Genomic DNA, 14,357 nt, shown 5'->3' with positions numbered 1-14,357 from the left:
ATTTGATGTTGTGAGCCCACTTTCTCTTGACATTGTTAGAGCTATCCCCCCTAAACATGTTGAAATCCCGCAATTGGAGCTTTATAATGGTAAAGGTGATCCTCTAACACATGTTAAGACCTTTCAAACAATATGTACCGATTTTGCTTATGACCAAAGGTTGCTTGCAAAACTGTTTACTAGAACATTAAGAGATAAAGCTCTACAATGGTATTGCTTGTTGCCTTCCTATTCTATCACTTCTTTCCAACAACTTGCAAATGCTTTTATTCAACAATTTCAAAATGATATAAGTCCTAAAGTTACTTTGATTGATTTAATGCATTGTAAATAAGGTGTTAAAGAAAAAGTGACTGATTTCATTGGTAGATATAAGCATTTGTATGCTCAGATTTCCTTTCCTGTACCTGACAATGATATTCAAAGAATCTTTATTTCTAATTTACAAAAAGATATTAGAGAAAAACTCATGTTTTCTGAGTTTACTTCTTTCCAACAGTTGTGCGCAACTCTTCACAATTATCAACTGATTGTGAGCCAAATGGAACAAGCAAATCCTATGGCTCCGAGTGATAAGGGTGATAGTAGTCAACAACCATTTGGGAAGTTTAAACCGAACAGAGAGGTCATTAAGTTCAATGAAAACATCATCAACAACAATGTGAATGCAGCATTAGGTGTGCCTCCTATTTCTAAGTTTTTCAAGAAAGAAAGAAAGTTTACTCCTTTGAATGAATCATTGCATAGTATTATGAATAAGTTATTGGAACAAAATGTGCTTACTCTTCCTCCTCTAAAGCAAATAGATCCTACAAAGATTAATTCTCCCTATTTTGATAACAAATCTTTTTGTCAATTTCATCGTCAACCTGGGCATGATACTGAAAAATGTTTTGCTTTGAAGGGTAAAATTCAAGATTTGATCGATAATAATACTATCTTTGTTTCTGGTGTGAATGATAAAGGCAACACATTTGTAGCTCCTCCTAACCAAAATCTCAAGATTTTTACTGATCCACTACCTTCTCATACCTCTAATGTGATTGATACTAATGATTCCTCTATCTCACCTGATGATCTTGTGTCTATGACTCCGAATGTGATTAACTTTGTAGAGCAGCAGAAAATCCCTAAAGAACCTTCCATCACATTTGATTCCAGTGAAACTATTAGGGCACCTAATGGTCCTCTATATATAGTTGCAAAAGTCAAGAATACACCTTGCCGTGGAGTGCTTATTGATCCTTCTTGCATGGTTAATGTCATTACCGAAGAATTTCTTTTTACTTTGCAATTGAATCGAGTGATCTATGACAAAACAAATGTGGTTGTGAAACTATTTGATGCATTTTCTTCTCCTGCAATTGGTTCTATTACATTACCTATTGAGGTCCATAACAAACCCCTTGATGTGGACTTTGCTATTATTCCATCATCCGAACAATTTCGTGTGAAGCTAGGCTATCCTTGGCTATCTTCCATGAAAGCTATTGCTTCTCCTATTCACAAGTGTTTGAAATTTCCCCATAATGGTGAAATTGTTACTGTCAATCATAGTCTTTTTAAACCAGCTGAAAGAACTTCTAGCGTTCCTATTGATTATTTTTGGCCTAAACAATTCCAATCTCTTCCACCGTGGAGTGATCATCTTTTCAAATCTTATCAAAAGTGGAAAAAAGATATGATCCTATCTCTAAGTGAACCTAGAACACCCAAGCTTGATATTCCTATCATTCTTGAGAAGGAAGTTCTTCCTTTGAAAGATAAAACTAATGTCTTTCCTCAAGAAGATTCCCAACCCATCCCTATGAATGTGACTATGTCTATATCTAATAAACTTCCTAAAAGTAGACCTATACCTTCTCGTCATGATGGACTTGGTCTCCTTCCTAAACCAAATATTCCTCCTTTATATGGAGCAGTTCCTCCTCCTTCCTCTTATAGAGAGAAGAGACCTTCCTCTTCTCCTATTATTCAACCTCAGAGACCACAACCTAAACACCCTTGAGTGATAAGGATGAGAACATTCCTCCTCCTCAATCTTCTCAACTTCCTACTAAGACTAGATGAAATCGTTCTGCACGTGAATGCCGACGAAAGCATCGTCTTAGAGCTCAGGCAGCTCCTTCTCAAACTTTGCAATCCCCAAAAACACCTTCAGCTAGTATTATTCCATTTTCTCCTCAGCCGAAAATTGAGCCAAAATCTCCTAAACATAAGATGCATGATGGTCTTGATCCTGTGCGAGTTAAAGCTCCTATTTTTATAAATCTTGATGATGATATAGATGAAAATGTTATTCATGATGAAAATGTTACTCCTCTTTCTTCTGATAGTGAATATGAATATGTTGATGTTGATAAACATTTATCTAACGAATTTTCTAAAGCACTTATCCTAGCTCCTAGACAAGAACAACGTGGCTTGGAACATGAGCATAGCCCTTGTTTGGATCTTGTGATAGCTCCATCTGCTGTGTTGGATGTTCCTCCTCTAGCGTGTTTCCTGCCTTCCTGAAATATTGATCAGCAAGATCGGGGGGTAGATGACGTGCTAGACTAGTTTCATTAGCATAGCAGACTCTCTCCTCCTCTCTTGATCTCTTTTGTTACTTCTTCTATGTGTTATTCTCATTCTTCTATTTTTTGTCCTTAGTGTTGTCTACTTGAGGATGATGCAAAGCATTGAGATCTCTCTTGGTCTCTCTCATGTTGACTCAAAAGACACATGTGTTCCCTTCTTCTAGCTAACCTTCCTTGATTGGTGAATGAAGAACAATTATGCATACATACATATGATATACATGAATTATCATACAGCATACTGACCCCAAGGAAAGCGAAGTCACCTTGTGCTTTGTGTTTTGTGTCTATTATCCTTGGGCTTATCTCACACTTGGGGGCTAAATCCTTGTGATAACGTGCTCCTTTCCCTTCTTATTTCTTATATGTATCACTACCTTAAAGCAATCACCCCCGATGAGGTGTGTGCGATCGCTTTAACGTAGGGGGGCACACACCCCGTTCATATCTCTTCAAGATACTTGAAAATTTCTTGGCGAACTTATCTTTGCCTTGAAAATTTTTGGTATTTTTCTTACATGACTCATAGTGAGGGAACCTTACTACTGACAGTCATGGTTCTCCCTCATGATGACAAAGTCATAAGATCCTTAGTCCACTGGGGGCTTGGTGTATCTTGCCTCCTTGACGTGGTGAAAGTTTTTCAATGTTGTTTCCTTGTACTTTACCGGATGTATGGGCGTACGCTTATACTCCCGCTAAAGTGGGGGCTAAATGTAGCATCCTAAAATTGTGACACTTGCAATTTCGACTGCATTTGGGTCTTCACGATGGCGGCGCAACGTTGAACCTGAATGGAGACCCCGAAACCTGCTTGCGACATCAAAAACTGCATATTTCTGCACCTTGGCCTGATCCTTCCTTACACCCTGCTGTCCCAGGAGGTGGGACCATGGCACCCAGTGCCTTGGTCCTTCAGGACCATGGCGCCTAGCACCCTGGTCCCTCAGGACCATGGCGCCCAGCGCCCTAGTCCCTAGCCCTATTTCGGGCCCGGTCTCTTGTTGGGCATCGGGTCTTTAAGTTTGCAAATTGGAAAATGATGCTTCTAGGTCGGCCTAAGGTCAGAAAAATCAGTCTCTCAACCCTAATTGACAAGTATATAAACTACTTTTCCTCTCCTAGAAAGGGAGGAAGAAAGTAAGCAAGAGCAAGACGCGGAAACGATATTCGAACATTCAAACATTCATGCATTCAAGCATTCCTTCAAGCAATTGAGTATTCTAAGTCTCCATTCAAGGCTAAGTGTTGCATTCAAGACAAGGATTCAACCATTGAAGAGGAGATCACTTACAACATACAAAATACAACATTCATTACACCTTCGCATGTAAGAATACAAACATTCTTACAACAAGGTATCAGTACTTGTTTACATTACAAACATTTACATTTACGGCATTCTCATTTCTTGGTTAATTCCAAAACCGGGGTTTGACCTAAAGGAAAACCCCTAATCCCTAACCCCCTAATCGTCCTCTCTTTTTTGTGTGTAGGTTGCAAGTACGCGGCTGTAATTGAAGATCTGAAATCCTTGTGCAAAGACGAACAGATCCCCCTTCATTTCGTGGATTTTTCGGAGGACCGTGTGCACTCCGGGTGCCATCTTCCCATCAACTTTCGCTCAAATTTGTAGGATAGCATTGTCTCGACATTTTACTGCTAATTCCAGGTCCGTAGCTTCATCCTATATCCCTATCTTTGTTTATAAGCAAATCTTTCCTACTTTACATGCATTCCTAGTTCAATCATTCTATCTACATTCTTTACAAAAGAGGGTATCCTTGATGTCTTAACCCTTGAAACTCATTTAAAATCCAGTCCTCTTTTGAATGTAAAGTCTCTCCCAAGTGAAAACTGTCAACCCTAGTGACCCTCCTTTCTCTCTCCTTGGAGTGGAGTGGGGGGGGACAACTAGGGTTCGATTTTTCCGCTTTACACAAACAAATGCATTTGGGCATGTAAATGGATGTTTCTTCCTCCCCGTGTGAAGTGTGAAATGGAGGTAGATGAAGGTATTTAGCAAATGCCATTGACAGCCATGAAAGACTCTGAGAAATTTCAAGCAAATGCATAGTCTCAGGCAGATGCATTATCCCACATTGGTTGGGTGGGGGCTATTTTTGATATTTTTAAGTAACACTCCACACAAGTATAATGTCAAAGCTTAAAGGCTTTTGACGGATGGTGTTGGCTGGGTGACCAAACAGACCCCATGCACATGGGTGCGCTTCTCGAGGCAACCAAGGAGGCCGACAAGTGGCGACCAGGTGGACCCCATGTAGGCATGGATCCTGAGGTGAGTTTTACAGAGAACGGACGGGTTAAAGATTGTGCAGGTTTAGAGAAGATCGATGGTGCATGTTGATTCGCGAAGGGAAGATGATCGAAACTTACCCTTCACGAAATGGCGAAAAAGCATGTGCCAAAAAATGAAGGTTAAAGATCATGCATCTTGGAGATGATCCGACAGCCGACGTGGTTTCGTGAGCCAGAGATGCACACGGGTTAGCCATCACGAAATGGCAAAAGATGACATGGCGTCCTGGTGGAGGTCCAACTCGCAGGTCCTGTCTAGTGGCGCTGAGGTGGTGATGATGTGGCATACAGATGGTAGTCCAGTGGCGCATAGGCGGTGATGACGAGGCAGTCCAGGTGGCAAATCAATGAGGTGTCATCCTAGTGGATCCATGGGCGAATCGTAGGCTACCATGTCGCAGGGCATCAGGCCAAAAAAAGGTGAAAAATCAAAGTTAAATATATAGTTGAAACTATATAGAAAATCCAAAAATTTAAATGATGTGCACATATTGAGATTTAATTCGCTCAGAGGCTCATTTTTGCCAAAAATATCAAGTATTATATATCACCGGAAAGCTTTTAGAATGAGGAATGCAGTTGTGGAGTTAGTTTCAAAAATTGTGAGATATTTTGAGAGAAGTTTCCACAGGAAGAAGAGGAGATATTCTTGTAGTTATGGAAAAAGGACACTTGGCAGTGTGTTATGCAAATCTGATCTTTTTCCCTCTCCTTCTTATTCTCATTTCTTCAAAATTGTAAGGGTTCTAGAAATGGGGAGAAATGCTCCAGATTTTCATGGTTTCCAGTTTTGAGTATTCTTGAAGATTGTACAGGGCAGGGCTTTTCTTTGAGTAATGGAGTTTAATTCTTGTTGTAGGTGTTCTTAGTTGTAGGTTCTTGTGTATGTAAGGCATACATAAATTCACACAATATTGTCTCTAGATTTGTATTTCCATTTTATTCAAATCAGATCCTCAAGGAGGATGAAATTTGTTATCTCAAGGAGATAGTTGTGATTGTTTGCAGGGATTCTTCAAGGAAGGATTTAAATTCTGTAATAAATCATGAATAATGGAATATAGTTTCAAGATTTGATGATTTTGTGAATGATCTTAGTAATGCATTTATGCAAGGCATTAAATGCAGGAATACTTAAGAATGAAGATGGATCTGTAGTATAAGTTTTCATGTATAGTTTGATTTGTGACTCTGTTGCCCTTGGATAAGGCACTAATCTTGCAATTGAAGGGATTCTCAAACAATTTAAAATCCAACATCAGAATATCTTTCTTTGTTTTATGTTCTGTGGGAATGTTTCATCCATCTCATGCTTCAACTTAGTTGAGATGTCAATGTGGATCTAGCCCATCTACAGTAACCTCCTAGTTGTTAAGCCTTGTGAGATCTATCTATTTCTATTGGTGTTGTCATAGGTGTGTAATAGGTTTAATTCTAAGCATCAAAGGTATACCCGCCTAGATTTTGCAAAGCCTAAAGAGTAGAAGGATTCATATCCTTGTCATGTTGTCCAAGCCCTAAGGTTCTTCATAGATTGAATTGGCTACTTCATAGATCAATTGCATGTGTACTTGGGTTAATCAGTTTTGATGACCAACACTTCCTTGGTTTCTACAAGTTCCCTACCCTTCTCTCGGTAACTCATTCCTTCCCCCATATTTGCCTTAGGATTAGAGATCCCTTCCAAGTGGTTAAGCCTTAAGGAATTTTGGCTCTAATACCAATTGATGAACTTATAAGGCACTAAGAGGGGGGGTGAATCAGTGCAAGTAAAAATATTATAAATCTAATTATCAATTTTACCAACTTGAAACTCAATAGGCATATAATAAATAACACCAAGTAAGAAATCACCACAAAAAGCATAAACCACGTGACACAAGAGATTATATGTGGAAAACACAAATGGGAAAAACCATGATGGGGGTCAATACCCACAAAGATCCATTATCTGCAGTATAGAGATCTGATCGATTAAGGTCTACAACACCCGGTTAGGGGCACACCCTGTTAGGAGTGTCTAAACCCAGTTAAGAGCTATACAATAAGGCCTGTGAGGACCAGCCTGTTAGGAGCTACCCAAGTTACTGGGATTTGCAAACACAAGTTAATGTGTCACCTGGTTAGAGGATTTAATGATCAGACCTGTTAGGATCCGACTGCACCCTTTTAGGAGTGACCTTGTGAGAGGATTTTCTTTCTGCAACTATTAGGGAGACAATTAGTTCAAATGATCTCATTATAACACCATTAGTGTCTAATAAGATTCGCTTCAGAATATTACAACATCACATATACTTCATCTCAGAATTCCTCTGATCATCGCAATATCATAAATATGAAATTCGCTAATGATCTCTCACACATTCAATCTCATACTCATATATATCTTCATACCTCATCACACATCTTAAAAATATTAGGTTGGGTGAGACCTTGTAACAATTCCCTAGGTTCAATGTATCTAGATAATCTTTCATTTCACACCTTAGTTATGTCGGCCACCAACATAACAAATCTAATTATGTGTCATTTTACTAATCTGATTGATTTTCATCACTACCGATTAAGTCTCAATCTGAATACCTGCTTTGTCAATCAAATCTCGTTCACCTAATTGAATCACCACATGTGGTCACGAACATGACTTCATCTACCAATCTTATTTGCTATTGCCAAACCGCATCAACCCATTCCTCATAGGTTTCCTATACTGGTTGTCAGAATATTATTTTATCTGTCTTTTACCAGTTGAAGTCCTAAATACCGATTTTGATAAAAATTGTCTTTGCTTTCCGATTAAGCCTTTCCGGTTGAATGATATGACTTAGATGATTGTAGAAACATAGTTGCCATCAATGAAAACATACAACATAGTCATCAAACAAAAATCTAATCTCTATACAAAATAGACATGTACCGGTTGTATCAAGCAAACAAACAATTACCGGTTAAAGATCAAATGATCAAATGCCAACACATATATCTTGGTGGAGTTGATTGGTTTATGAGCTTATTTCTAATTAATTTTATTATAAGTGAAACAGAGACTGTGTGCTTTGATCATTATGATCAATTTCATGAAAAAACACATTCATAACATGTTTATGTATGGATGGTAGTTTTCCTTTAGTACTTTCTGGTTAAAATTATGTTCATAAGTTTATTTTATATTTAACTCATTCATTGAATATCAGAAAGGGAGTTGTACCTCAATTTAGAGGGAAATTGTTTATAGTTTACCCAACTGATTGGTTACTGATTTGATACTTAAAAAGGGTTACAGAGTCACATTCATAGATCATTATTGAGGACAAATTTGTTAACCAATAGATTTTTTAGCGACTTGTTCGGGAGAGTCAAATCAAGATTAGTCTCCTAAACATGGGGAAAATGGGGTTATCCCATGAAGTTATCTTTATTGTTGTGTAACTTGTTCTTGAATACTAAGACAAACAGGAAGATATAGTTGTCTTTTACATTGCAGCAGACTAGAGTCAATAAGGTACACCAGATCTTTGAGGAGAGAAGGAGTCACTGATCCTATTTTTGAAGAATTATAAAATCTAAATTTTTCATTTAACCGCACTCGTCCTAAATGGACAAGAATTAGGTCTCCTTCCCCTCCCACAACCTCTACATCTCCTACTTGCCAAGCTCTAATTTTACATGGTACTATCCTTCCCATTGACATGAATCTCGCACCTTTTACTTTTCCAATGGCCCAACCATGGGGAGCTGTTGTAGAACCCCTGAATCTTGGAGCTGATTTGAATGTCCTACCTAAAGGAGCAAGGGATAATTTACCTAAATTTAATGGTGATGGGAAAAAATCAATAAATGATCATTTGAATGTGTTCAATGTAGCATGTGGTGTATTAGGTGTTCAGCATGAAGATGTGGTAGTGAGACTCTTTGTACAATCTTTAACCAATGTCGCAGCAGAATGGTTCTATCATTTACCCAATGGTTCAATAATTAATTGGAATGACATGAAAACAAAATTTGAAGCCAGGTTCAAAAGTGCAGAAGATGAGCACTCTCTTCTTGCTCAACTGACTCAGTTAAAAAAAGAAATACATGAACCTATGAGGGAGTTCGTGGCCAAATATAATAAGATTATTAATAAGATCCCAGCAAACAAAAGGCCTTCTGATGATAATTAGAAATGTTTCTTTCTCAACTCTATGCCCCCTGATATAGGCTTTCATCTTAGAAGACAGAGGGTAGCGGATCTGGCGGTGGCTCAAATATTAGCTATTGAGTTGGAAGATGTTCTAATCACAACTGGCAAATGGAAAAAAGAAGTTCAAATACCAAATGTTCATCCCTCATCTTCTTCCGATCCAATGCTTCAAAGGTTAGTCAAATATTTTATTGCACTAAAAAGACAATTGCCAAAGGCTAATGCATCATTTCAGTAGCCTTATCAAGATATCTGTATAAGAAATCCTAATCAACTGGCAAATACTAGTAACAAAGTATTACAACTCCCACCTGCATAGAAAAGGGTTGAAATTGAAACCCCTCCTAGGAAAGGCAACATGTGTGTCTTCCACTTGACTAAGGATCATGATGGAAAATCTTGTCCAGAGATGGTGTGTTATATGTAGATGGTTAACACAAGAGAAATGGTGGAAGAGATTGTAGAAGATTAAGGGATTCTTGGACAGCCTGGCAACTCTGTAATTCACTTTTTGGAGTATGAATCAGATTCAGAAAGAGGAGATGATATATTGGTTACCTTGGAAGATCCTTCATGTATCGTATTGACTAGAAATCAATACAATCTCAAATCGCCAAGCAATGCAGCTTCTCCATAAGCATCAGTCAAAGGTGCAAGGAACTTCTTTCTCAAACCCCATTTGATAGTTAAAAGGTTCAAGAGGTTCAATTATTAAAAAGAGTTGACCCTAATGCCTTATTTGATATTGTTGAGTTTTATAAATCTTCAAGGATTCAGATATCCCCTGCTGAATACCTTAAGTTGAATCCCAAAGAACTGGATAAACTAGTAAAGTGTGTCAAAGGAGATGACCTTTGGGTTGAGTTTAGCAATCAATAGTCCATTAAAACCGAGTCTTCCAATGTTAAATTTTTTTCTTATTTGTTGGAGTCATCTGAGCCTACTCCTGAAATAATTGCAAATGAATCTAATAATTCCCCTCAATATTTTAACCCATAGCCAGATTTGTTCTATGTGTCCTTATTTATAAATGGTCATAAGCTTAACAATTATGTTATAAACTCTGGCGCATCAGATAATATCATCCCCTCTTCAATAGCTAAAGCCTTAGGTTTATCCCTTACTAAAACATTTGGTAGATGCTACTCCATGGACACAAAACAAATTCCTTTTCTTGGTCAAGTTAAAGATGCACAAGTTGTTCTTGCAGCCTATCCTAATAAAAGAGTAAAGGTGACTATTCTAGTGTCTGACATACCTGCTAGTTATGGTATATTATTGAGTAGAACCTTTTGCAAATATTTGGGTGGGGAGATTAAAATGGATTGGTCACAAGAAACTATCCCTGTAGGAAAACAAAAGGTAGTGTTGAAGCCCAAAGAAAAACATAAGTTTATTGTGTTCCCTTCTGATAATCCTAAGTCTCAGATATTGTATCACGATTATGATTTTGGATATTCTATGATTTTCTCTGGAGATCCAAAAGAAAAACTAGTACTTGACTCTGATGGTTCTGACAGTCTCTAGGTTATAGAGTTTGATGTTAGTTGTTCATCAACAAGTTCTGGAGCTGGGGTAATTCTAATCTCTCCTAAGGGTGAGAATTTCCCTTATTTCTTCAAATTGGAATTTAAGAACACTAATAATACAACAGAGTATGAGGCTCTATTATTGGGATTGGATGAGGCTAAGAAAAAGGGAATAAAAATGCTCAAAGTGAAGGGGGGTGCTGAATTAATTATTAAGCAAGTAAGAAATGTGTTTACCATGAGGAATGAAAGGTTCAAGAATTACAAAAATAGGTATGGGATCAGATAGAAATTTTTGATGCATTTTCAATTGAAGCAATCCCCTAGGGTTGATCCATTAGTTGTATCAGCTTCCCTTCTACTTCCTCGTCCTGATTTTCAAGAAGAGACGTATAGGATTGAAATTGTTTATCGTCCTAATGTTCCAAACAATTCTAAGTTCTGGCAGATATTTGAAAATGATAAGAAGATTAATAATTTCCTCCAAAAGGCAGAAATGTTCATGTCAACCTTCTTTGAAGGTTCTGAATTGGAATGTGGTGAATTTTGCCCTGATCTGAGGAATGATCTAGATGAAAATAGCACTCAACTAAAAGGAAACAAAATCCCAAAGGGTCTAGTATCCCTTGAAAATTTGTTTAATCGCCATGATAGATACGTTGGAAATAACTATGCCTCAAATACTAATAGTTCAGGGGATTATGAAAGGGTAAATAGCAGGGGTGAGGCTGATCCAAAGTTTGTAAATTTAGGAAAATATTGTACACTTGAAAAAGAAGTGTAGATTTGTGGAAATCCAGCTTAAATATAAGGATGTCTTTGCTTGGTCCTACAGTGATAAATAATTTCAGAGGAGGTCAATTTCAACATCATATTCCTTTGAAACTAGGAGTGACCCCTTTCTAGCAAAAGTTAAAAAATTCTAATCCCAAAGTTGCAGATGTCATCTTTAAAGAAGTGGATAAAATGTTAAAGGTCGGGATCATATATCCAATTCATCATTTGACTTGGGTGGCAAATATTGTCCTTATACAAAAAAAGAATGGGGAAATCCAGATTTGTGTGGACTTTAGAAACTTGAATCAGGCAAGTTTGAAAGATAATTACCCCCTATAGGTTATGGATCATATCTTACAGACAGTTGTTGGATCAAAAATGATGTCTATGTTAGATAGGTTTTGCAGGTTACAACCAGATAAGCGTAGCTAAAGAAGACCAATACAAAACTGCCTTCACAACCCCATGAGGAACCTTTGCATATAATTGTATGCCATTTGGCCTAATAAATGCTAGTACAAATTTACAAAGAGCAATGAATCTGTCTTTTGGTCATTTGATAGATAAAATATTTTTTAGTTATTTGGATGATCTGACTATTTTTTCCAGGAGAAGAAAACATCATTTGAGGGATTTGAAGGTCGTATTGTAAAGGTGTAGAGATCATGGAATATCCTTGAACCCCAAGAAGTTTGTTTTATGTGTGATAGAAGGGAAGTTACTAGGACATATTGTCTCTAAATATGGCATCAAAATTGATCCCGATAGAGTAAGGGCTATTCAGTAGTTGAGTCTCCCATCTAATAGAAGTGGTGTTAAATCCTTCTTTGGGCAGGTAAATTTTCTTAGGAGGTTTGTGCCAAACTCCATTGAGATTACAAAGCATATATTTAAGTGGAATGAAGAAGGAAATAAGGCCTTTGAAGCAGTGAAAGAGGCAATTGTGCAAGCTCCCACTTTGATAAATCCTGACTTCCAGAAGGACTTTATCATTTATTGCTATGCCTCTGAGCACATAATGTTGGGTATTTTGTTACAAAAGAATGAACAAAATGTGGAAGTTCTTATTGCCTTTATGAGTGTGATTCTTAAAAAGAATGAACTTAAATATTCACTAATAGAAAAACAAGCATTTGTTATGGTCAAGGTTGTTAAACATTTCAGATATTATATCTTGCATTCTCACTCTATTGTTTTTGTACCTAACCCAACTGTTAAAAGTATTTTGACTCAGCAAGATGTGGGAATGAACAATAGAGCTACTTAGGTTTCTAAAATATAGGAATTTGATCTGGACATTAAGCCAACAAAGCTAGTTCAGGGCCAAGGCTTATGTTGATTAATGGCAAAAAACAGAGAAGATGGAAGTAAAGAATTACCAACAGTCCTATTTGTCAGCTTGCAAGATCCGTGGTTCATGGATGTAGCTCATTACCTGACATATGGAGAATGTTCGGATTATTTAACTCCAAGAGAGAAAAGGAACCTGAGATTGAAGGTAGCAAAATATGTAATTTTTGATGATGTATTGTACAAAAAAGGCTTAGACGGAACCTTTTTGAGGTGTGCAGACAAAGAACAATAGGAAAAGATTTTGAGGGCATTTCATGATGAGGCATATGGTGGTCACTTCTCATCCATGGTCACAACTTTCAAAATTCTCATAAATTGTTATTACTGGCCAGGTATGTTTAGAGATGCATACAAGTGGGTGGCCAATTGTGGGAAGTGTAAATTATTCTCTAGAAAGCCACAATTAGCGACATTACCACTAAGGCATGTTGTTATAGAAGACCCCTTTAAGGAATGGGATTTAGATTTTATTAGACTTCTCACACCACCTTCCAATGTCGGACACACCCATATTCTGATAGCCACCGATTATTTTACTAAGTGGGTGGAAGCGATTCCAGTAAAGAAAACCACTTCTGAAGTCGTTTGCAATTTCCTCAAAGAAAACATATTGGTGTGTTTTGGTGTTCCTCAGAAAATTGTAACTGATAATGCCTCTAATTTATCTTCAACAGAGCTGGCTATGTTTTGTTATGACCATGGTATCTCACTTTCTCATTCGTCAGAATATTATCCTCATGGGAACGGACAAGCAGAGTCTAGCAATAAGAATTTGATAGCTATCATGAGGAAACTAGTGAGTGAAAATCTTAAGGATTGGCATAAAAAGCTTTATGAAGAACTTTGGGCTGATAGAACATCACCTAAGAGGGCAATAGGAATAGTGTCTTTTGAACTGGTATATGGGATAGGAGCTCAGTTATCACTTTCTTTGGAGTTATCAACAACTAAGTTGCAGAAGGTGATTGAAGATCAATATTTTCAAGATTCCTTGGAGAAACGGATAATATTCCTGACCAAATTAGATGAATAAAGAAGCGAGGTGGTAGATCACATCACAACTCATCAAGATCATCTTAAAAAGATTTTTTCTCAGAAAGCTAGACCAATAAAGTTCATGCATGGAGATCAAGTGTTGTTGTGGGACAAGAGGAGAGAACCCAAAGGATCTTAGGGTAAATTTGACTCTCTCTGGAAAGGACCATTCATAATCCATAGGGTATTGAGACCTAACTATTTTAAATTAGAATATCCAGATGGAATAGTTCCTCCCCTGTCCTATAATAGGCAAGATCTGATGCTCTATCAATTGTAAAACAGGAGTCCCCTGTTCTTGTACATAGTCTTTTGTTTAGTCATTTTGATGTTGGCAAATTTGGTTGTGTGGTTTTGGTTTGTCTCAGTCCTTATCTCTGTGTCTCTAATTTTTTGTGTAACTAGAGATTCTAAGTTTCTCATCTAGTAAGATAATTCCTTTTAAGCACATACTTAATTTTTCCCATAATTCCTTTTAAGAAAAAATAGAGTATATTATCCCATCGATATTTTCTTGAGTCATTATTATTTCATTATAAATCCCTCTTATTTTGAACTTTATATGTCGAAGTATCC

General features: G+C 37.3%; 1 protein-coding gene across 1 annotated transcript; it reads left to right on the top strand.

Annotated features, from left to right (window-relative positions):
* Positions 1-12,735: 12,735 nt before the first annotated feature.
* LOC131860369 (uncharacterized) lies at positions 12,736-13,779 on the top strand. The gene is made up of 2 exons (XM_059214769.1): positions 12,736-12,844; positions 13,079-13,779. The coding sequence occupies exons 1-2, from the start codon at positions 12,736-12,738 to the stop codon at positions 13,777-13,779; spliced, it is 810 nt and encodes a 269-aa protein (XP_059070752.1).
* The last annotated feature ends 578 nt before the right edge of the window (positions 13,780-14,357 follow it).

This window comes from Cryptomeria japonica, chromosome 11, assembly GCF_030272615.1.
Source record: "Cryptomeria japonica chromosome 11, Sugi_1.0, whole genome shotgun sequence".
Taxonomy (NCBI): domain Eukaryota; kingdom Viridiplantae; phylum Streptophyta; class Pinopsida; order Cupressales; family Cupressaceae; genus Cryptomeria; species Cryptomeria japonica.
The sequence above is the reverse complement of the archived record's forward strand: the minus strand, read 5'-3'. Positions and strand labels throughout refer to the sequence as shown.